This window comes from Penicillium brevicompactum, assembly GCF_028827555.1.
Source record: "Penicillium brevicompactum strain IBT 35665 chromosome Unknown utg000007l_segment0_segment0, whole genome shotgun sequence".
In the NCBI taxonomy this organism is placed as follows: domain Eukaryota; kingdom Fungi; phylum Ascomycota; class Eurotiomycetes; order Eurotiales; family Aspergillaceae; genus Penicillium; species Penicillium brevicompactum.
The window spans coordinates 407,452-430,255 of record NW_026623210.1 but is presented as its reverse complement, the minus strand read 5'-3'; the positions used below and the strand labels follow the sequence as shown (position 1 = coordinate 430,255).

At 51.7% G+C, this 22,804-nt stretch overlaps 10 protein-coding genes across 10 annotated transcripts; 4 read left to right on the top strand and 6 right to left on the bottom strand.

Annotated features, from left to right (window-relative positions):
• Positions 1-217: 217 nt before the first annotated feature.
• Positions 218-1,351, top strand: N7506_010913 (60S ribosomal protein eL8; the record flags this gene model as incomplete). The annotated part of the gene is made up of 3 exons (XM_056960206.1): positions 218-223; positions 497-574; positions 641-1,351. 3 exons carry the CDS (start codon positions 218-220, stop codon positions 1,349-1,351), a joined length of 795 nt encoding a protein of 264 aa, XP_056806361.1.
• A 729-nt stretch (positions 1,352-2,080) lies between these two features.
• On the bottom strand, positions 2,081-2,529 carry N7506_010912 (DUF3759 domain-containing protein; the record flags this gene model as incomplete). The annotated part of the gene is made up of 3 exons (XM_056960205.1): positions 2,081-2,253; positions 2,316-2,462; positions 2,514-2,529. 3 exons carry the CDS (start codon positions 2,527-2,529, stop codon positions 2,081-2,083), a joined length of 336 nt encoding a protein of 111 aa, XP_056806360.1.
• Positions 2,530-3,177: 648 nt separating this feature from the next.
• On the bottom strand, positions 3,178-6,049 carry N7506_010911 (putative spindle pole body component; the record flags this gene model as incomplete). The annotated part of the gene is made up of 5 exons (XM_056960204.1): positions 3,178-3,216; positions 3,268-4,253; positions 4,319-5,646; positions 5,715-5,923; positions 5,990-6,049. 5 exons carry the CDS (start codon positions 6,047-6,049, stop codon positions 3,178-3,180), a joined length of 2,622 nt encoding a protein of 873 aa, XP_056806359.1.
• Positions 6,050-6,636: 587 nt separating this feature from the next.
• Positions 6,637-8,129, top strand: N7506_010910 (WD40 repeat domain-containing protein; the record flags this gene model as incomplete). Its single annotated transcript, XM_056960203.1, has 3 exons — positions 6,637-6,674; positions 6,724-6,889; positions 6,960-8,129. The coding sequence occupies 3 exons, from the start codon at positions 6,637-6,639 to the stop codon at positions 8,127-8,129; spliced, it is 1,374 nt and encodes a 457-aa protein (XP_056806358.1).
• Positions 8,130-8,640: 511 nt separating this feature from the next.
• On the bottom strand, positions 8,641-11,601 carry N7506_010909 (uncharacterized protein; the record flags this gene model as incomplete). The annotated part of the gene is made up of 6 exons (XM_056960202.1): positions 8,641-9,619; positions 9,910-10,008; positions 10,062-10,401; positions 10,452-10,822; positions 10,874-11,246; positions 11,310-11,601. 6 exons carry the CDS (start codon positions 11,599-11,601, stop codon positions 8,641-8,643), a joined length of 2,454 nt encoding a protein of 817 aa, XP_056806357.1.
• A 600-nt stretch (positions 11,602-12,201) lies between these two features.
• On the bottom strand, positions 12,202-13,272 carry N7506_010908 (uncharacterized protein; the record flags this gene model as incomplete). Its single annotated transcript, XM_056960201.1, has 5 exons — positions 12,202-12,543; positions 12,576-12,598; positions 12,677-13,036; positions 13,092-13,104; positions 13,189-13,272. The coding sequence occupies 5 exons, from the start codon at positions 13,270-13,272 to the stop codon at positions 12,202-12,204; spliced, it is 822 nt and encodes a 273-aa protein (XP_056806356.1).
• An 856-nt stretch (positions 13,273-14,128) lies between these two features.
• On the bottom strand, positions 14,129-16,776 carry acoA (aconitate hydratase ACO1; the record flags this gene model as incomplete). The annotated part of the gene is made up of 3 exons (XM_056960200.1): positions 14,129-16,351; positions 16,434-16,502; positions 16,741-16,776. The coding sequence occupies 3 exons, from the start codon at positions 16,774-16,776 to the stop codon at positions 14,129-14,131; spliced, it is 2,328 nt and encodes a 775-aa protein (XP_056806355.1).
• A 1,091-nt stretch (positions 16,777-17,867) lies between these two features.
• Positions 17,868-18,351, top strand: N7506_010906 (putative C2H2 finger domain protein; the record flags this gene model as incomplete). Its single annotated transcript, XM_056960199.1, has 3 exons — positions 17,868-17,908; positions 17,976-18,155; positions 18,237-18,351. 3 exons carry the CDS (start codon positions 17,868-17,870, stop codon positions 18,349-18,351), a joined length of 336 nt encoding a protein of 111 aa, XP_056806354.1.
• Positions 18,352-18,762: 411 nt separating this feature from the next.
• N7506_010905 (uncharacterized protein) lies at positions 18,763-19,856 on the bottom strand (the record flags this gene model as incomplete). Its single annotated transcript, XM_056960198.1, has 3 exons — positions 18,763-18,846; positions 18,898-19,225; positions 19,288-19,856. 3 exons carry the CDS (start codon positions 19,854-19,856, stop codon positions 18,763-18,765), a joined length of 981 nt encoding a protein of 326 aa, XP_056806353.1.
• Positions 19,857-19,955: 99 nt separating this feature from the next.
• N7506_010904 (DNA-dependent ATPase RAD54) lies at positions 19,956-22,769 on the top strand (the record flags this gene model as incomplete). The annotated part of the gene is made up of 6 exons (XM_056960197.1): positions 19,956-19,987; positions 20,038-20,130; positions 20,183-20,849; positions 20,908-20,991; positions 21,051-21,174; positions 21,223-22,769. The coding sequence occupies 6 exons, from the start codon at positions 19,956-19,958 to the stop codon at positions 22,767-22,769; spliced, it is 2,547 nt and encodes an 848-aa protein (XP_056806352.1).
• Positions 22,770-22,804: the final 35 nt, after the last annotated feature.

Below are 22,804 nucleotides of genomic sequence, written 5' to 3'. Positions count from 1 at the left end.
ATGTATACATTCAAGTGAGATTTGGATCACGTGATAATGATGATGTATCACATGACCTGTGACAAATTGCCCTAACCTTCTTACCCTAGCCCTGATCACGGGACCGCACTAGCGCGGCACTAGCGCGACCCACGGGAAATTCATTAAGTCGCATCCACAAGACTTGATTCTTTTCTCATCCGTCAACCGTCAACCAGCGCAGATCCCAGTCGACAACATGGTGGTGAGTACTTGAAATGTCTCTCGAGTAGTCTCGGAGACTTGTGTTTTAGTTCCCAGCAATGTCGAAAGACCACTTGCTTTTGCTTCAGATCTCAGATCTAAGCAATTCCGCCGATCGCACACAGCCTCGAAAGAGATGTTGCATCGTGTGATGATTTTGGCTGGAAGCATGAGTCAATGCCCGTAACACGGCTTGGCTTGTGTTCTCCTTTAGAGTACAAAGAAGACGCAGCATCAGGTGAACAGCACGCTGATCTTCTTTTCTCAATGATAGCCTCCCAAGTCCGGAAAGAAGACCGCCGCTATGCCCTACCCCCAGGGCAAGGCTGGCACTGGCAAGAAGGCCGCTAAGGTTAGTTTCTTCTTTTCCCTGGGAGTCGATTGAGTCAACGAAGATACTAACCCCCTATCCTATCAGAACCCTCTCATCGAGAAGCGTTCCCGCAACTTCGGTATCGGCCAGGACATCCAGCCCAAGCGCAACCTGTCCCGCTTCGTCAAGTGGCCCGAGTATGTCCGTCTTCAGCGCCAGAAGAAGATCCTGAACATGCGCCTGAAGGTTCCTCCTTCCATCGCTCAGTTCCAGGCCACTCTGGACCGCAACACCGCTGCCCAGACCTTCAAGCTCCTCTCCAAGTACCGCCCTGAGACCAAGGTCGAGAAGAAGGAGCGTCTCGTCCAGGAGGCTACCGCCGTCTCCGAGGGCAAGAAGAAGGAGGATGTCTCCAAGAAGCCCTACAACGTCAAGTACGGTCTCAACCACGTCGTTGGCCTCGTTGAGAACAAGAAGGCTTCCCTCGTCCTCATCGCCCACGACGTTGACCCCATTGAGCTCGTTGTCTTCCTGCCCGCTCTCTGCCGCAAGATGGGTGTCCCTTACGCCATTGTCAAGGGTAAGGCCCGTCTCGGTACCGTCGTCCACAAGAAGACCTCCGCCGTTCTGGCCCTGACCGAGGTCCGCTCCGAGGACAAGTCCGAGTTCGCCAAGCTCCTCTCCACCATCAAGGAGGGCTACACCGACAAGAACGAGGACTCCCGCCGTCACTGGGGTGGTGGTATCATGGGCCAGAAGGCCAACGACCGCATCGCCAAGAAGCAGAAGGCTCTCGATGCCGCCATCAAGGTCTAAGCTTGTGTAACTACAGCTTTCCTTTGATGTCTTTTGACGGGATCGTTTTCATAATCGAAGCGCTCGGCTCCAAAATTTGTGGGAACCAAGGTGTTCAAGGACTTGACGATCTATTGACGGCCAATTTTCTTTAGCTTTAGATGGGTACGAAAGAGCTCTTGGGCACTTTGATCCTGTTCTAACAAAAAAGATATTTTTTCCTCTTACGAACTCCAAATGGCCCTATGTACCAATTCTGCAGATACCCATGAATGCATTTCTTACCTGTTCAACCTTATGGTCTTAGAACTATCAGAACCAGGCATTCATGTCGTCTGCCAGTAGTTGTAATTGTAATATAAGAGGATGATAGACTTGATAGTTTTAAGGCTGGAGATAATCAATCTAGGGACTTCGGGCCCTGGGACATGTCAAATTTTTCACCAAATCCTCATGATCGCCTTTGTGGGCTCACATCTGCCAAGAGCCAAGACCAGATATTCTCTGCTAAAGTGATAGTCCCGTCTTGGCAGCGCCTTACAGATCTATGTAGACGTCTTATCATCACTACATGTCTTTGCATCTTAATGTTCCCATCGGAGCTTGCTTCAATCTTGCATCTTACCCCTGAAGCTCTACCCTACTCAATGCAAGAAGGTTGTGACCAGTGCCACCTATGAGATTGTGGAAAGTTTCAAGTCATTGTCATTTCACGTATGAACGTCCTCTGCACTAAATCCGATGAGTGATCTAGTACTGGTAGTCCTGCTGGTCGTAGGCGTTGTGAGCGTGCTCACGGGCCTGGTACTTGGCCTTCTCCTTGTCGACGAAGTCAAGACCACGGGACTCGACCTCGCGGTCGATGAAGGCACCGGTGAATCCAGCGAGGAGCTCCTTGGCCTTAGCGTGGCTCTCGGGCTGACCTATTAAGATGTCAGTGGTCATGTCCTGTGGTGATTTGAATTGTGTTATGTGCTTTGCTTACCGTTGGCGGCAACGTGGTTCTCGTAAGCCTTGGCAGCTTCGTAGCTGGCGGCACCGGCGAGGAGCTCGTGGATCTTGGAGGGTTCGTGCTTCTGGTGGTAGTCGTCCTGCTGGACGGACTCGTAGGCCTGTGCCTGATCGGAGTTGTCTGCGTGAATGAGTATATAAGACTAAAGATGGGATTAGGTAGAAGACTTACTGTGGAACCAGCCCATTGTGATAGTGTTGTGAGGATTGAAGATGTAGGATAAAGAGGAAGAGTGTAGGAGGGGCAGTGCTAGTGGGGGAAAAGGGGCTTTTATAGGGCACTAGTGGCCACTTCATCAAGTCACACCATTGACGCAAATGAGGGGCTATCGGTGATCGGAACTCCAAAATTGCGTATGTCTACGCTACCAATACTAAGCTACGGCTAATCGACTAGTGGGGCCTTAGCTTGACAACCTCGTGCAGTCACATTGGAAGAGCACTGGGGTATCATTGGATGCCTACTCGGGCATTATGCAGCCTGCAGTGCAAAGGTACATGCCTGCACCGTCCTACATCGTACGTGAAGGCTAAGGTCACTACCAGGTTCGGTTTCAGAGAATGCCCAAGTGATATCATCATTTCAGGGTGAATGTTTCAAAGCTATTTTTGCGGGGGAGAGACACTAGACACTAGCGGTGTAGAGAAGCGTAGAAAGACGTAGAAAGAAGTATGAAATTACAGAGACCCGAAGATCCATAAGAAAAAATACAGACGGCCCACCCTATGCTCCCAGACCAAAGATACTCGTTTTGAAGAAAGCCATGAGAACCCCGTCTAAAAACACAAACAGTGAGGGTGTATAGTGAAAACATAAACATGCGGTCATTCGATCATTAACGTTGAGCAGGAGGTCGTGAAAGCCCTTGTCGTACCTGAAATTCATGTTAGCAACTTCCAAAATGCACACTTAATCTGAAACATACCTTCATTTGTTCGATCCTCGCCTTCAACTGGCTGGTCACTTCCGCGGCCCGTTTCCAGTTCTCTGCCGGCTCGGTACTACGAGGTTGTTCTTCGTCGGCGTTGGTATTGGAGTTTCGAGTCGATGACCGTGTCGGGCTACCGACGTTCGAGTATCCATATGTAGGGCTTAACCGGCGACCCAAGCCACCGTTACGACTGGCCAGGCCTGGTGAGTCCATGCCGCCGTTGTTTTCCTCGACGGGGCTGGCAGAGGCATAGCTCCGACGGGAGCTCTCAAATCGAGATCCCATGTGAAGGCCTGACCGTGCTGCAGCATTGCCGTTGTGATCTTGGTAGATGGAGCCCTCTGGCATTCCCATGCTGCCAGCATCGGAGGTGGCGTTTGGTGGGCTTATGGCTGACGCACGAAGAGCTCGTGCAAGTTCACGCTTCAGTCGCTCGATCTCTCGTTGTTGTTTTTGTACGCTACCCTCTGCAGCTTCGGCATCACTTCGTGCCCGCACTAATTGTGTTTCCTTGGCTTTGATGCTCAGGACATCTCGGGTGTGGTCTTCGATGAGCTGAGCGTTCTGGTTCTGGAGTTCGGTGATAGTGGAGTTGAGTTTCGAGCGCTCAGATTTCATCTCTTCAACGGTTCGGTTGAACTTCTCCTTCTCTGCCCGAAGTTCCTCCAGCTCAGCACGATCTGCAGCAGCCATTGGGTTGGCCGCTGGAGGGGCTGGAGCAGCAGCCTCTACTGGAGCAGGCTTTGCGATGGGACGACCGGCAAGACCACGCCCTAACCCAAATTTGGGGGCAGCTGGTGGAGGAGCCACATCTTCTTCGGGAGGTGGTGCAGCTCGTCTTGAGGGTGATGCAGTTGTTCCAGGCCCAGCGAGCTTCCTTTGAAGTTTGAGACCCGATCCGGGAGTCGCCAAACCGCCGGCCTTGGGAGCACCAAGCTTTGAGGGGATGCCTCTAGACGGTGGCTTCAATGCAGGTTCTTCTGGGGCAGGGGTGCAGCTGCAGGAGCGAGCTTCTTTAGTCCAGATGCAGCAGCCGGCTTCTTGCCAACAACCTTGCGGCCAGCCGGAGCCGCAGGCTTTGGAGGAGCCACAATGGGTTTAGGGCGTTCCTTGGCCTTGACTTCTGCGGTTCCAAAGTACTCCTTGATTTTGGTCTTGCGGATTTCGTCAAGACCGTCAAGGTATGGGTTCATGGCCCGCTCGCCCAAGATTTTCATCAATGTACCCAGAATTTCGGCGGCTCCTTCACGGATTGCCGGGGCTGACTCGGTCAACAATTTGGTACCAGAGTCAGCGATTGACTTTTGTTCGGGCTTTGACGGCACCTCTCGGGTCGTGCGCAGACATCGGACCAGGAACTTGACTGTCTCTTGCTTGATCTGGGGGTTCTTGTGTTTGGTATATTCGAAGATTTCTTCCAGGCAATCTGAAAGAGTTGTCGTCGTGAAGACGGCATCTAACGCCTGGCCTAAAGCATCTGCCACGATCTGCTTCTTTTCTTTTAGACGCTCGAACATGGGTACCATGATGGTGCTTCTGTACTTGGCGAAGCCGGTACGCAAACCCTTGGCGAGAACATCAACGCAGTTTGCTGCCACCGTGACAACAGCGACGTTAGCATCCTTCATCGACTTGGCCAACCCCCTCACAATGTCATCATATGGCCCATCTTTGATTCGAGGCACATTGATGATAGCGTAAAGAGCGTCTAGTGCTTCCTTACGGTCCTTCCATTTAGACGAAGCCAGTGAATCGTGGAAGTTGTCAGGGATCTTCTTGAAAACATCAACCGGCTCTGCCAGGTCAAAGGCATCAACCTCCACACCATCCCCCTCGTCATCAAACTCCTCACCCATCGGTTCGTCAACATCTTCACTTGCGGGCGCAGCGCTGGCCGCAGCCATAGCATCTTGCTGGGCTCGGGTAAATCGTTCTTGCTTCGGAGTGGGTTCCTGCTTCACATTCTCGAATAGTTTCTCCAGATCTCCCTGCTGGACCGGTTTCAAGTCGGCCCAAAACAGAGGCTTGATAGCCTCACGGAGCCACCTGTAAAGTTCAACCGTAAGGTTTTGTGCCTCGGCTCGGACATTTTTATCAGCATGACCGAAAACCTTGGGCAACGCCTTCAGAGTCTGCTTTGGGTCCACGATCTTGCATCCAAAGTTGTGATAGATGGCAGTAAAGGCCGCAAGAGAGGCCGCAACCACCTTTGGTACTTTATGTGACAGTGTGGGGAGCAGCTCCTCGATCACTGGATCCGACTTGTCCAACTCCACACATAATAACAGCGCTTCATGGGCACTAGCTTTGGCGGCCGGTCGTGTCGAAATCAGACCTTTCTCTGCGATTGGGCCAATAGTGAATCCGCGGGTCCTAGACATGGAAACATCGTTAGCGGGTTCAGGAACCGGAAGTCAACCAGGGATTGGGTCGATGCGCACCTGGTACAGGCCTGAACTCCTCCGAACTGCAAGAAAGCGCAGTATGCCCCGAGACCTTCTAGCTGTGCGGCTACATTTGAATCTGCAACCGCGCCCTTCCACAAGCCGGGGTCTTGTATAAATGGCACGAAAACCGGGTGTGATTCATCAGGGGTCTTTTCAAATTGTGCCTTGGCATCTTCGTATGCCTCCTTGCGGACCTTCCAGTTCTGTATATGGCATTAGAATGTACAGTCATCTTATGCGATCCTCGCGCTGTTTCGGGGTGGGCGCACCTTATGGGCAAACCGGTCGGGCAAGGGCAAGGAGGATAAATCCTCTTGGGCGTCAGCCATGCTGATGGGCTTTTACCGAAAGTTCGAGCTATATGCGACTGTTTGAAGACCGTTGAATCAGCGTACTGTAAATTTCCGCCTGCGAGTAGCACAAGGGAGATCTTCTGGAACGGCAGAGTGTGTTGGGTTGTTGCGGGGGGAGTGGGCGTACCGTGTCGTTGATGCCCGAAGGGTAAAAAAAAAAAGTGTAGACTGTCTCGGCTCTCGATGGAACCAGAGGCAATGTGATAGAGCCGAATGTCTCAAATGAACGTATCTCAAAGCAGACGGGTTGACGTCGGGGGAGAAAATAAACAGTTGGAGAGGATCGGGAAGTAAACAAGCGGCTTGGCACGATTGTTTTGTTGTGACCGAACCCCGCGGTGGATCACACTTGCTCTCTTCATATATCTTGGATATTCTCGATCTTGTGCAATTCCTCGTCTTCGCATCTTTTCTGACCTCTCGGGTTTTCGCCAATTACGCCGTCTCGCCGCGTCGCCGTCTACCCCCTCCGACACCGCTTCCCCTCCATCGCAGATTTTCCTAAACACGCCTGGTGAATGCGCATTGAATAGCGAATTGCGAAAATACAAAGGAGCTACATAATGAGCCAACTTCTCACTCCGCGCCAGGCGGAGGAGCTGTATGTGACTCTGGACTCATTTAGGGGTCATTACTGACAGTTGCGACAGACATAAAGGAATAATCGCCTACCTCAACTCTGTGAATTTGAACCACAGCTCCGCAGCCTTGCGAGAAGAGCTGGGTGACTCGATCACAGTCGACGATACTACACTTAAGAAATATGAGGGTCTTCTGGAAAAGAAATGGACGAGCGTAGTCCGGTTACAAAAGAAGGTGTGTGTGTGTGAGAGAGAGAACATCCAGCCCAATGAGTTCCTTATGTTAACCTGCCATCGTGGTACAGATTATGGACTTGGAATCGCGATGCGCTTCGCTCCAGGCCGAATTGGATACCGCCACACCCACTTCGCTCTCTAAAAGGAATCAAGATCCTGCCTCCTGGCTGCCGAGAGCACCACCGCGCCATGATCTCGAAGGGCACCGCTCGCCAGTCTCTTGTGTGGCTTTCCATCCTATATTCTCCTCACTCGCCTCCGGTTCAGATGACACCACGATCAAAATTTGGGACTGGGAGCTCGGCGAACTTGAAAGGACGATCAAGGGACACACGAGAGCGGTGTTGGATGTCGACTATGGAGGCCCGCGCGGCGGAACGCTTCTGGCTTCGTGCTCCTCAGATCTAACGATCAAGCTGTGGGATCCAGCAGACGAGTATAAAAACATTCGCACACTCCCCGGGCACGATCACAGCGTTTCGTCGGTTCGGTTCATCCCGTCAGGGGCCGCAGGCTCTCCAATGTCAGGAAACTTATTGGTTTCGGCGTCTCGCGACATGACACTCCGTATTTGGGATGTGACAACTGGGTACTGCGTGAAGACCATGCAAGGCCACGGGGACTGGGTTCGAGATGTAGTGCCATCCGCAGACGGTCGTTTCCTCTTCTCGGGAGGAGATGACCGAGTCCCACGTCTCTGGGATGTTTCATCGGGTGAGACCAAGTCAACTTTCCTGGGCCATGAACATTATATCGAATGTGTGGCGTTCGCCCCGGCAACAAGTTACCCTCACCTCGCGCCCCTAGCAGGGCTCAAGAAACCCCCGTCGGCATCATCTTCAGCCGAGTTCGTCGCAACGGGCTCTCGCGACAAGACTATTCGTCTCTGGGATACTCGCGGCAACTGCATCAAGATCCTCGTAGGTCACGATAACTGGGTTCGCGCAATGGTGTTCCATCCTGGAGGCAAGTATCTGCTCTCGGTATCCGATGATAAAACCATGCGCTGCTGGGATCTCACACAAGAAGGCAAGTGCGTGCGCACCATTCCCGCACACAATCACTTCATCAGTTCGATCCGCTGGGCGCCTCCATTAATCAAGGATACCGGTGCGAACGACACCAACGGCGAGGCTTCAAACGGTGCGAAGGAGGACCCCAATGCGACGAAAATGTCCATTCGATGCGTCCTCGCGACGGGGAGTGTCGACCTCAAGGTCCGAGTCTTTGCATCATGATGGGGCTCACAAGTGAGTCATAAGCAAAGAACATCGCTTCGGGCTGCTTCAGCTTGACATTCCACCCCCACGCGCCCAATCTAAATGACCGGGGTCTTCCCAATCCGAGGGGGTCTGGAAGTCGGGCTCTCAGCCCATTGTTTTTTTTTTTCTCTTTTTTTTTTTCTTTTGGCAGGAGTTGGTTATTTCTGTGATACCAGTGACTTACATGCTTTTTTGTTGCACACGATCAGGGCATTAGACCTCACGGCTTCGTTGCCTGGACTGGCCCATGTGTTACGATGTATACTGTTGGGCAACTTACACCGAGGGAACACCCTCTATTCCCCTTCTCGTTCATACTTTAGACCCATTCAAACGCCAATACAAGAATCACAATGCCAAAATAAGATTGAACCGGTATAGTACAGTACATGGCCTCCGATATGCAATGCAAGAATGCAGAGGCGACAGAAGAAAAAAGAGACCTCAAAATAATATAGAACACATATTCCCAAGCCTAGGCTCAACCTTAGGACAAATACTCGCTCTTCTCTTCCTCGACCCCAGTCCGCTCCTGAATAAGCCTCTTCACCTTCCCAATGCGCTCATTCTCCGCATGGATTCTGTGAATCAGCTGCGCAGAAGAAAGACCCTCCTCAACCTCCACACCCGCCTTCTTCGCCTCCTCGACAAGATCAACCTCCCTCCCAAGCCGTCTCGACTCACGACGAAGGTACTTCGCCGCCCAGCGAGTCTCCCGCAACGCTTCGCGCTCCTCCTTACTCAGAACAGCGGGCCGGTCAGCAATGCTCTCTCCGAACGGCGTGATGATACGCTCAACGACATGGTGCACGTGTTTGCTCTTAGGCGCACCGGACGAAAATTCAATTACGTCGCCGGCGCGGAGGGAGTTGGCCGGGTCGGAGACTAGGAAGTTGGTTTCTTGCGGGTAGTATTTGCGGATGTGGCGGTCCCAGAGTGTGTGTCGGTGGAGGACGCGGACGGTGCGCTCCATGCGGCCGACGGAGACGACGGTGCCGGTCTTCAGGGCTGAGGCGTAATTGCGGAGTTTGGAGGGTGCTTGGGTTTCGGTGCCGGCGGTTTGTGGGGGACTTGTTGAAGCGCTCCGGCTGGTAATGTATGATGTTGATTGGAGGATTGGGGTGCGTGTCAGGGACAGAGGCGTGAAGCTGGTTCGGAGTGGCATCGTCGCCCGGAGGAGGCGGCTTGGAGTCATTGTGTGTGGTTTTTTGCTCCTTCTGGCTTTTTGGTGGAGTTTTAATGGTTCGAGCTTTCTGGGAAGCAAGGCGCAGGATGAAATGGGTGGTAATTGGACCTCCAGTGGTTGCGAGCTCAAGGTGTCGGCTGTTGAGATTTCGAGAATTTCTCGGGGAAGCCCGTTTGCACTGTTTGCACCTTTAGTATACAACTCTATCAAAATGACCATGAGCTGCTCAGAAGCAATTGCATGCCAAAGGTGTTTTGTTTTCACTTTCTCTTCCAAGGTTCTCCCTTAACTATCAGCTTTGCCAAGATCTACTGGGGAAAAAAACTAAAACTCAATGCTTCAAGTTCGGAAGCTGGTGGTTTATCTCCTACCACATGCATTGCATTCAACAGCCTCTATAATTACAAGAACAACTCCAATCACACAATAATCTAACCTCTCGGCGATTAATCTTGGTTTAAAGAGGAGAATAAAAGATATAAAGAAACCCATACAAAAATCAACCAGGGGAAACTCCCCATACATTCGCCTCGTGCAGTTCGTGTCTAAGTTGGATTTCCCTTCAATTACGCGGCGGCTTCTTCCGCCAGTTTCTTGGATTGGAACTTCTCAGCGGAATGCGCTGATATGCGATTCAGTTCCGTGACGAAGGATTGACCCCAGAATGCACTGAGAAGGTTAGTCATCGGTAGGTTAGGGAGGGTTTGGCTCGCATGACATACCTGGTGTACTTGGAGACGTATCTATCCAATTTAGCGAAATTAAGAGCTCTTTGCTCATCGCTCATTGTGACGGCCTCTTGGTAGGCGCCTGCTAATTCTTCTGTGTTCCAGGGGTTCACGATGATACTGCCGTTGAGACTCTGGGCGGCACCGGCAAATTCAGAGAGAACCAGGGAGCCGTGGCGCTTCTGCTGTGTAGCAATGTACTCGTACGCCACCAGGTTCATACCATCGCGGGTTGATGAGACGATGCAGGCATCTGAAACGGCGTAAAGAGCAATGAGTTCGTCGAAGTTGACGGACTTGTGGAGGAAGTGGATAGGCTGGAATTCAATGGTTCCTGGGTATGTCAGACTGAGTGTCATCTTGCAAGTAGAGGTGAGAGCTTACCAAACTTTCCGTTGATCCGTCCAACTAATTCATTAACAACGGCACGTAGGTTCTGATACTCCTCGACATCTTGCCGGCTGGGTACAGCAACTTGCACAAGAACAACCTTCCCAACCCACTCCGGGTGGTCGCTGAGGAAGACCTCGAGCGCATGCAGTTTTTGCGGGACACCCTTGATGTAGTCGAGGCGATCGACACCAACCATGAGTTTAACACCCTGGAACTTTTGTTCCAGCATCGCAATGCGCTTTTGCACCTTTTCCTTCTTCAGTCCCTCTGTGAACTTCTCGGGGTCGATGCCGATAGGGAATGCTCCACATGTGATTATCTTGCCCTGGAATTCGATGCCATTTGGCGTAGTGGCGAGACCCCTATGATTGCCGGGTTAGAAGAAATCTCCACCGTGGGTGATCCACACTTACAATAGACGTGAGCAACTGCTGAGGAAGTGACGTGTGTAGTCGTAGGTGTGGAAGCCAATGAGGTCGCAGTGCAAGACTCCCAGAAGCAACTCGTTTCGCACGGGAAGAATTCGGTAGATCTCGCTACTAGGGAAGGGGGTATGTAAGAAGAAGCCAATCTTGACATTCTTCTTGCTGTCGCCGATCTCCTCGCGCAGCATCTCCGGTAGAAGCATCAGGTGGTAATCGTGGACCCAGATGAGATCGCCATCCTTGACTTCTTTAGAAATCGCCTTTGCGAAGAGCCGGTTGGCTTCTTTGTAAGCCTCCCAGGCGGATTCGTCAAATGTGATCTCACCAGGGTGGTAGTGGAACAGAGGCCAGAGGATGGAGTCTATGTAGAAGCATCATATTAGTCCCACTGCTGAAGAAGAAGTGCACAGCAAAGCCAACTCACTGGAAAATCCATTGTAATGCCTATCCGCCAGCTCGTCGTCAATGAAGACGGGCACAGCGCCATACTCCTCCTTAAGGCGCTGCTTGACGACAGGGATCTCAGGCTCGGGCACCTCCAGACCGGGCCAGCCGTACCACTGGAAGGTAGTTGATTTCGAAAGGCCACTCAGTCCACTGACCAGACCTCCAGAGGACATTGAAAAGTCATATTTTCCATCGTCAGACCGCTTGATGGTGATCGGCAGGCGATTGGAGACTAGCAGCAAACGGGCTTCGTTGGGCTCGTCAGACATGATGACGGAGCGGTCGGAAGTGGAAATGGGATATTGGATGCAATGGAGATGTCTGAATGCCGAATGCCGAATGCTGGGGGTGAGGCTGTGGTTTCCCAAAGAAATGCGATTAGACGGTGTCTCGTGCGGGGGAGGATCACCAACCTATGACGAACGATCTCCAAAGAGCTCGAAGAGAGAGAACGAGGAAGTGCAGCTGGATAGCTTATTCACAATCTCCATGCGCAAAATGCAAATAGGTTAAGTCCTCGAGGGGATGAGCTCAGGGAGAGAAGAAAAAAAAGGGTAGGTGGGGGTGGAGGGAATGTCCTGGCGTCACTCCGATAACTTGGAAATGGCAGTTCTTCACTAGCACTTACATGAAGGTGTAGAAAAGAGAGAGAGAAGGGAAAAAATAAAGAAGAGAGAGATATTAGGCATCTCAGGCCAGCCAGTCAGAGAGTCAGAATCGGGTCCTTCCCAACTGTCTTGTACTTCCATGCTTTGGTGCCATGACCGACCGCTGACGTCTGCCGCCAATCTGCCTTGGTCTGCTACATCTTCACCTCACCACCCAATATTCACACTCAAGCCTTTCCATATACTATTTCAATATCTCATTCACAAAGCCGACTTCTCGCTCAAAATCCATTTCTCGTCCTTTTTCACAACCCTCCCCTCACTCTCTAACTTTTCAAGCACCAGCGCAATTCCATGCGATGCCGGTAGGTGCAATGATTCTGGAATATCCTTGTAAATCTGCTTCACCAACTCAAGAGGCGTCCATCCTTGGATGTCCACCACTGTCCCCTCCAGTGATCCGTACTTTAGCACGTGCAGCACCTCATCTTCCCGCTGCTGCCGATGCTTGATGTACTCGGTGATTCGCGCACTCGCATTCTCAATCACCGCGCCGTGGCCTGGTACCCGCGACCGGAGGCCCGGTCGCGCATTCGGTGCAAGCTATTCAAGTAGGTTTTGAGGTCTTCAAATACTGCCGTACCATGGCCCAAGACATCTGCTAGTGTGAGTTTTTTTTTCGGCCTTGGTAATGGTGGTATAGTATAGATTTGAGGGAGGAGGGGATCATGCGTACTATCACCTGTGAACATTGCATTCTCTTCGTCCAGTAGTAAGACCATATGGTCGACTGTATGGCCTGGCGTATGTAGGGCGGTTAGTGTGGCGCCCTCGACAGAAAAGGTTTGGCCGTCTTGAATATCATTCTGAGATGACTCTGGTTGGTGCTTAAAGATCTGTGCCTGGGGGCAGATTCTGAGTAGATCTGGTAATCCGCCGACATGATCACCGTGCCAGTGAGTGAGGATGGCCTGGTGCACGGTAGCTTTCTCTTCTGCGAGCACCGTCTGGAGGTTATTGATCCATGTCGGTCTTCCTTCGCCGGTGTCTATGAGAATGCGTTGGTGCCCGCGACCAACTAGATAAGTATTTGTGCCTGATTTGGGGTTAGAGTGCAGTCTGAATAGGACATCTGCAGGTTAAGTGCTGACCTTGAAGTGTGAACTAGCCGCCGTGGCTTGTCAGCTTCTGCCGTGATCGAGTCGGGCAGAGGGATGCCTTGTATATATTTTGGAGCCAGATACTCACTTTTCCCGGGTTTCCGGCTAATATCCTCACCACGGAGGCGCTGAGGCGCTCCACTTCTGGGAGATGCACAAGCTGGGTGGCCATTGTTTGAAAATATTCGGTAGATTCAGAGGTCTGTACTTTGTTCGTGACACCGACAGTAACCAACAAGTGTCTGAGGAACTGGCAATGTGTAGTCTTGACCAAGGTGTCGAATTGAAGTGGCCCACGGACAGATGCCAAAAATAAGGAAGAGATTGTGCTGTGGCTGAGATGGAAATACCACGCTGACGAGATTGGGTGAGCTTATTGCGTTCAGATACGAAGTTCAGGCAGTCGGCTCTCCACGGTTGTTAACGCGGGGCTGAGCCTCGGCTACGGGGGAAATGCCTCTATCGTCCGCTAGTGAAGATATCCCCCAAATGTGATTATGCTGACCTCATAAAATCCCCAAGTAGATGAATAGAACAGCTTTGGAACCAAGATTGGCTAGTTTGAGATGGATACAAAGGAATATTGGAAGTAGATATTTGCCTATGTCTGGCGTGGTGTCGGCATGTACGGAGTATACCTTCAGCGAAACCAACCTTGGAACAATGTCTACAGTAGATACGTTTTACGAAGGAGAAGATTGTTTGAAGTCAATGCATGCATGCCATTTCTAACACACAGAAAACGATGTAAAAAAATCAAAAAGATATATCCATTGAGCCCACCCAAATATCGGGAATCAACGCAAGGCCGTGCAGGCCTACAAAAACACAAGATCATAATTTTTCCCAGAGCGCAACTCCTCGTATGCCCGAGGGATGCAGACACCACAGACAACCCAATGTCTGCAACATCCTACCCTCCAGACATGTATCTGAATTGTTCAACACACAAGAGAACGTAGTTTACACAAATGGCCGTGATAACGGAACATTTGAAGGATTTAATGGAAAGTCATGAGAGGAGCAGTTTAAGCCTTGCGGGCCATGGTGTTGAGGGCAGAGCCATCGTGGAACCACTCGATCTGGGACTCGTTGAAGGTGTGGCTGAGGGAGACGTCGAAGGCGGCGCCACCGTCCTTGGGGTGGACGCGGAGGGTCATGGGCTTGCCAACCTGGAGCTCGGTGCAGAGGAGGTCGACCTTGTCCTCGGGGTTGATCTTGTCGTAGTCGGCGGGGTCGGAGAAGGTGAGGGGAAGCATACCCTGCTTCTTCAGGTTGGTCTCGTGGATACGAGCGAAGGAGCGGGTGATGATGGCGAGACCACCGAGGTGGCGGGGCTCGAGAGCGGCGTGCTCACGGGAAGAACCCTCACCGTAGTTCCAGTCACCGATGACAACCCACTTAACACCGCGAGCCTTGTAGTCACGGGCAGTGGCGGGGACGGCATCGTACTCCTTGGTGAAGTAGTTCTTGACCTTGTTGGCCTCACCGTTCTCCTCGTTGGTGGCACCGATCAACATGTTGTTGGAGATGTTGTCCAAGTGGCCACGGTACTTCAACCACGGGCCAGCCATGGAGATGTGGTCAGTGGTGGTCTTGCCCTGGCACTTGATGAGAATGGGGAGGTCAGTGGCGTCCTTGCCGTCCCACTTGGAGAAGCCAGCAAGAATCTGGAGACGGTCACTGGTAGGGGAGACAGCGACGTTGACGGCGCTACGGTCGGCGGGAGGAGCCTGGTAGGTGTCGCGGCCAGCATCGTAACCACGGGTGGGGAGACCGTCACCGGAGGGAGCCTTAAGCTTGAACTCCTTGCCATCCTTGTCCTTGAGGGTGTCGGTGATGGGGTTGAAGTTGAGGGTACCGGCAACAGTCATGGCGACGACCAGGTCGGGAGAAGCGACGAAGGCGTGGGTGGCGGGGTTGGCGTCGTTGCGACCAGTGAAGTTACGGTTGTAGGAAGAGATGATGGAGTTGGCCTCACCCTTCTTGATGTCCTTGCGGTCCCACTGACCGATGCAAGGGCCACAGGCGTTGGCAAGGATGACACCGCCGTACTCCTCGAGGGTCTGGAGCTGACCGTCACGCTCGATGGTAGCGCGAATCTGCTCGGAACCGGGGGTGATGGTGAACAGAGACTTGGACTTGAGACCGTGGTCAAGAGCGTCACGGGCAATGGAGGCAGAGCGGGACATATCCTCGTAGGAGGAGTTGGTGCAAGAACCGATCAGACCGACCTTGAGCTCCTCGGGCCACTTGTTGTCCTTAACAGCCTGCTTGAACTGGGAGAGGGGAGTGGCGAGATCGGGAGTGAAGGGACCGTTGATATGGGGCTCGAGCTCATCGAGGTTGATCTCAACGAGCTGATCGTATTGGGCACCCTCATCCTCGCGGAGCTGAGCAGCGTAGTCGCGAGAGAAGTCACCAATGTGCTGACGCTTGGTGGCCTTCAGGTAGTCGTACATGCGGTCGTTGAAGGGGAAGATGGAGGTAGTAGCACCAATCTCGGCACCCATGTTACAGATGGTACCCATACCAGTGCAGGACAGGGAGTCGACACCGGGACCGTGGTACTCAATGATGGCACCAGTACCACCCTTGACGGTGAGGAGACCAGCGACCTTCAGGATGATATCCTTGGGGGTGGTCCAGCCGGACATCTTACCGGTGAGACGGACACCGATAACGTTGGGGGCCTTCAGCTCCCAGGGGAGACCAGCCATGACATCGACGGCATCGGCACCACCGACACCAATGGCGGCAGTAGCGAGACCACCGGCGTTGGGGGTGTGGGAGTCGGTACCGATGATCAGACCACCGGGGAAGGCGTAGTTCTCAAGAACGATCTGGTGAATGATACCAGAGCCGGGCTTCCAGAAACCAATGTTGTACTTGGCAGTGGCGGAGGCAAGGAAGTCGTAGACCTCCTTGTTGATGTCGTTGGCACGAGCAAGATCCTTCTCACCTCCAACCTGGGCCTCAATCAAGTGGTCACAGTGGACGGTGGTGGGGGTCTGGACGCGGTCCATGCCAGCGGACATGAACTGCAGAATGGCCATCTGAGCGGTGGCATCCTGGCAAGCAACACGGTCGGGGCGGAGCTTGAGGTAAGAGACACCACGCTGGATGTCCTGACCGTGAGGGTCGTCAAGGTGAGAGTAGAGGACCTTCTCGGAGTAGGTAAGAGGACGCTGCAGACGCGAGCGAACGATGTCGAGGTTCTCGGACATCTTCTTGTAGTTAATGTAGTGACCCTGATATCCAATGCGTTAGCCACTGTTGGTTGTTCATACTCCACGATCCGCTCCGTTAGGCGCTAGTCTGGCAGCCACTCACAGTTTCCTGGTTGGTCATCTCGACCTTCTTGTCGAGGACATCAGTGGCGTAGGCCCGAGTTCCGGAAAGCTATTCATTGACAAGTCAGTAACTGCATTTTTTTTTGGTGCCGCGGCTAATGCCAAAGCCGGCATATAACCCGCCACGTGTGGCTGAAGCTTGGGTGTCTGATTGCTGCTTACAAGACGGAACTTGGGGGCCTATAGTGGGAAGTGAGTTAGCCTTCGGTTCATATTGACCATCCCCCCCGACTCTGTTCAGCAGCATAGGCCGCACAGAGCCGAGGATGTAGGGATATAAGACTTACCAGCGCACCGGCGCGCGCAAGGCGGGTGGAGATCATGATGCAAGCTCTATGAGATGGGACTGAACATCCAAGAGCAAGTAACCACCTTCACCAAAGTATGAGAGTGGAGAGTGGAATGAGAGAGGAAGAGTTCAGGAAGAAAGAAGAGGACGAAAGCTTGGTTTTGAGTGGGAGAAAGATTCTACGGGGCCCGGGCATAGAGCCGTAACCGCTGTTACCAGGGCGATACAATACAGCGTATTGGGCTAAGCCTCCCGCATGCGACGGCAAAGAAGGGCTGGGCATTTTGATAGACGCTGCTTTAGGCCGAGAATTTATAATAATTACTGTGAAAAATGGGATGCAGAATGACCTTATGCGCTGAGGCCTATCCCCATCCCCTTGCTTTCTGCCCTTTCCATGTGCGCTGGACAGCAGAGAGGGCGTGGTTCGTCTGGGGACGGGTGTCCCGGGGTTGTAAGGGCGATACAAGGCATGTGACGGGTATAACTCGGCCACCAATCACGGAGTTTCCAATTACAAGGACTTGGTCACTCATCTCGGACCAAGGGCAAAAGGTCAATGTGTTCAGTTCTAGTTTCGGCCTGTACCCCATATGCAACCCTGCTTGGACTCGGCATGTGGGTTTGACGGCTGAGAATATCGCCCCAGCTTGATGCCCATAGAGCTGGAAGCTCTTCGTGTCGCTACATAGCTAAAATCAGCTAGCTGTTGATATGTAAACATTGCAATATATCTTAAACCCAGTGATAAATTCCATGCTAACTACTTAGTAGTACGGAGTACTTCATAGCTAAAACTTACCGCATGCATACGTCATTAAATACAGGATATACGGCAAGTGACGAAACCGATTGAGCCGAGGCGTGCCGACGACAATCCCGCATCGCCGCCAAGAGGCCGTGTCTGATAGCCAACCAATCACAGCCCGGGCGTTTGAATCGCTGCCCGTGGCCCACAGTCAGCGGAAATTTCGTTCCACGACTTTGTTGCTTGCCCTTCACACTACTGACCCGCTTTCCTCACCGTTCACTCCGGAAATCGGTGATAATTATTTTTTACCCTTACCATCTATTTTGATAACATTATTCGGCTGAAGCTCCGAGGTATTTCGGTTATCAGCTACAATGGGTGCTCTCAGGCAAATCAAGAACAAGCGTCGCACCAGGTATGTTCACCCTCGGCACTGTACAACGTGTGTCTTTGCTGCGATCCCGATGTTAACCTTTTTCCAGAGACTATGATCAAGTCCTCGCCGACATCAAGTCTCCCCGTCACTTGGAGCAATACAAGAGCTCCAAGGATGTAGAGGACCTGCCTGGCCTGGGCAGACATTTCTGCTTGGAATGTTCAAAATGGTTTGAGAGCGAGTACAACCTCAAGGCTCACACTAAGGGCAAGAACCACAAGAAGAGGTGAGTCTTGACGATATCACGATATCACATCCCCAATAGCACGTCGCATAGCTAACAAGTTGCGCTTTCTTCTCTATTCAGACTCAAGATCCTCAAGGAAGAGCCTCACAGCCAACAACTCGCCGAACGCGCGATCGGACTCGGTGTCGTCGACAATGGCAAGCGAGAAGAGAATCCGGACCTGATGAAGGAATAAACCAGCAACCTTCCGACCTCTGGGATAATATCAACCTTTGCGACGCGACCACGATCATCTATTCTGCAAATCGACCTACAAAAGTTTTTCCCATATAGACCGACGTTGGATTCCTCAATACCTTCATGCATATCGGTGGAGTCTCACGTGAGGCAATTTTTTTTATATTGCCGATAGTCGCCGGCAGTCCGTTCTTCCGGTTTTCGGGTGAACTCTGAAACTGCCGACACTCGGCGAAAACGGCATCTGAGCGAAATTTACCTCCTTACCAGCAATATTTCCCAGTATTTCCAATAGAAATCCCTCAATACCAAATAGAATCTAACCTGAACGGGGTTCCGGTAGGTATTTGTTTTTATTTGTCCGGACATGTCTATTTCCTCTAGCTCCATCGCTCCGGTTTGAACATATTCACAGACCCACCGTGGGTTCTTGGAGCTTCACCTGTGTGCCCCATTGACTGAAGCTCTTCATCAACCATTCGTAGGCTGCCCACTGCTCGAATCTCAGCTTATGATCTACCACAATGACCCATAAAAAACATACCTGGACGGCATTGACAATGAATGCTCTGACGCTGCATACCCCAAGACCTCGGTAGAATGCCTTGATGCCCTCGGCGCGGTAGGTTTCTTTCGCAATCTGGAAAGAGTTCAGTGTCTGTCGCTGCTGCAACAAAAACTGGCCTTCGGTTCCGCAAGAATGGCCAAGAGTTTGTGCCTGCAATCTTGTCTTGATCATATCCAAAGGGAATACTGAGCCCCAAGTAACAACGCCAGCGATGCCACCGCAAAGCAAAATATTCACAGCGGCCTGATATTGACCGTCATCATCAGAAGTCATAAATCGTTTGCAAAGTTCATAAGACCAGAAACTGCCGAAGATCAGCAATTAAGTTCCTCTGGGGTATCTGGGGGTGGCGTGTGTGTTCCGTACTAGAATCCGTAGCCAATTGCATCTCTGGCACTAGTAATCCCTCCACCATAATAGAGCCCCCTCCATCCGCGCGTACGGAAGATATCCTTGGCAACCGCCCACGACGACACTTCTGGCCGGCGATCTAGCTGTGCTCGACATTTAATGAGTTCTGTCGGCGACGAGATCGTCCAGCTAGCCAGTCCACCAGCGGCTCCCGCAAGCCAGATGTTGTATGCGGAGGCCCCCACCGGATTGGTGGGATCGGATATAGACCCGTCCAAAGCTTTCAGTGATCGATTGTAGGCCACAAAGAGAATGGCGTTTAGAGCTCCATAACCTAATATCGGAGCAGCGGCACCTATAGCAACAATCAACAGATTGTTTCGATAAAGCCCCACGGCGTTAAGAATCAAAGGTGACTGACCTCGGACAAGAGAACCTGCTCTTTCCCAGCGGCTGAGATTGGACGACGACGTGTCTGCATGCACGTTGCCGGCCTGCAGCCGAACTTTGATAACATCAAGAGGATTGCCAATGATGATGCCAATGGCTCCGCTGAGGTAGCCCGCCCAGAAGTCGGCAGCCATCAGATAGCACAGGGGTCACCCAAGAACAAGGAAATACCCAAGCCATCTTCTGAAGCTCCCCCGGTTCCCCGATAGTGGGGTGCTGGCGACCCCCAGGTCATGACTAAGCAGGATAAGGCACCGATGATCACGTGAAAGCGTGACATTTTGGTGTTTGTAAGCCTAGGCTGACGCGAGGCAGGAGCGCGTTGAACATCGAACTTTACAACTATCAAAGCTTTATCATTGCACAGGCGTTGTTTTGGAGATATCTTCGTTTGGAATTTGGTCTGATGTGAGATATATCACCTTCGTCCGTTCTTTGGGATACTAATATGGTCTTAAAGGTATCGATCACGACCGGCTGGTGGCGACGGCGGCGTCAAGACCCCTCTACAACCCAAATCGGTGAACTCACAGACCTCGGTCGATCGCTTAGTAAGGCCTTTCAAATGCCCCGGAACTGCGACGCCAACACGAGCATCCGAGAAGCCATCGAGAAAGAAGCGAAAGGTCAATTACGCCAATGCCGATGGAAGTGTCGAGGATGGCGAGAAACCGTACACAAACGAGGATAGACTCGCTCTGGCAACGAGAGAGGCAAATAAGTTCCCTGTCTTCAAACCCAGGGATAAGGATACGGCCTTCCGATCTCGATTTCAGGTTCCGTTGTTGAACAAAGACACAGGCGAGTACAGCGCTGGGCGGGCTGCCCCGACATTGGGTATGCGACGCGGTGCGACATTTGTCGTCAAGCCGCTGCATGATCCAAGCGGAGAGTTTGCTATTGTGTTATATGACCCAACGGTGGATGACGTTGCTGAAGAACCCGCGCCCAAAAGCTTGGAAGCACCCTCAGAAGAAACTCCGACCATTGATGAACCGATTATGCATAAAAGTTTGGCTGATATCCTGGGCCTCAAGAAGGATGTGGAAGAACGGCCGAAGGTGCCTGTTGTTCTCGATCCGAGATTGTGCAAAGTTCTTAGGCCACATCAAGTGGAGGGCGTGAAGGTATGGTCTCATATCGAAGTTCTTATGGGATCGAAGCTGACCCCAATTAAATGAATAGTTCCTTTATCGATGCGTTACTGGGTTGGTTGACAAGAATGCCAATGGGTGCATTATGGCAGATGGTATGGGACTGGGCAAAACGGTACGTTCAGTCGAATCAAGCTATCGTTATTTTTTGACTGTTGACTCTGACTCATGCAGCTTCAATGCATCGCGTTGATGTGGACACTTCTCAAACAATCATCTGAGGCAGGGAAAACTACAATCCAGAAATGCGTTATAGCATGTCCCTCGAGTTTGGTCGGGAATTGGGCTAATGAATTGGGTGAGTGATGCTTCGTTTCGATCCGAACATCTCAACTAATGGTATTAGTCAAATGGCTTGGAAAGGATGCCACAACACCATTCGCAATAGATGGAAAGGCCACCAAGGCAGAGCTTATAGCTCAAATCAAGCAGTGGGCAATCGCATCAGGGCGTGGTATCGTCAGACCGGTTCTCATTGTGTCGTACGAGACACTCCGCATGTATGCGGATACTTTGAATGATACGCCTATTGGACTTTTGCTATGTGATGAAGGCCACCGTCTGAAGAACAAGGACAGTCTGACATGGACGGCCCTGAACCAACTCAATGTCACCCGTCGGGTAATTCTTTCAGGAACTCCCATCCAGAATGACTTGTCCGAATACTTTGCTCTTCTCCACTTCGCTAATCCAAACGTTCTTGGTTCCCAAATGGAGTTCCGAAAGAAGTTTGAATTGCCCATCCTAAAGGGCCGAGATGCAGAAGGCACAGATGAGGAAAAGAAGCTGGGAGATGAACGGTTGAAAGAGTTGTCTGGGGTTGTCAACAAGTTCATCATCCGCCGGACTAATGAGCTCCTCTCAAAATACTTGCCCGTCAAGTATGAGCATGTTGTATTCTGCAACATGTCGCAATTCCAGCGCGGTCTATATAACCACTTCATTCAAAGCCCAGAGATCAAGAGTTTGCTTCGTGGAAAGGGCAGTCAGCCACTGAAAGCAATTGGTCTTCTGAAAAAGCTTTGCAATCACCCGGATCTTCTTGATTTGGAAAAGGATCTGCCAGGATGCGAGCATGCTTTCCCCGAAGACTACACGCCTCCTGATGCTCGAGGCCGCGACAGAGAGATCAAGAGTTGGTACTCAGGGAAGATGATGGTGCTTGACCGCATGCTGGCCCGAATTCGACAAGACACCAACGACAAGATCGTTCTCATTAGCAATTACACCCAAACGCTGGATCTGTTCGAGAAACTATGCCGGTCTCGTGCTTATGGTTGCTTGAGGCTTGATGGAACAATGAATATCAAAAAGCGCACTAAACTAGTTGACAAGTTCAACGACCCGGATGGCCCAGAGTTTGTGTTCCTTCTGAGTAGTAAGGCTGGTGGATGCGGTTTGAACTTGATTGGCGCCAACCGGCTGGTGCTCTTCGATCCCGATTGGAATCCGGCTGCCGATCAGCAAGCGTTGGCACGAGTGTGGCGAGACGGACAAAAGAAGGACTGTTTCGTCTACCGTTTCATTGCGACCGGCTCAATCGAAGAGAAGATATTCCAGCGCCAATCTCACAAACAGTCTCTTTCGACCTGTGTCGTTGACTCTGCGGAAGATGTGGAACGCCACTTCTCCTTGGATTCGCTACGAGAACTCTTCCAATTCAAGCCGGATACTCGCAGTGATACACATGATACTTTCAAATGCAAGCGATGTCGACCCGATGGCACGCAATACATCAAGGCTCCAGCGATGCTGTATGGAGATACGAGTTCGTGGAATCATTTTGTCAACACTGGCGAGCAAGGCCCGTTGAACCAGATTCAAGACCTGCTTCTGCGCCAAGAGACTGGAGAGCAGGACGTCTCTGCTATTTTCCAATACATCAGTCACTGATCATGCTTATTGGCAAATTTGGGCAGCTTAGACAC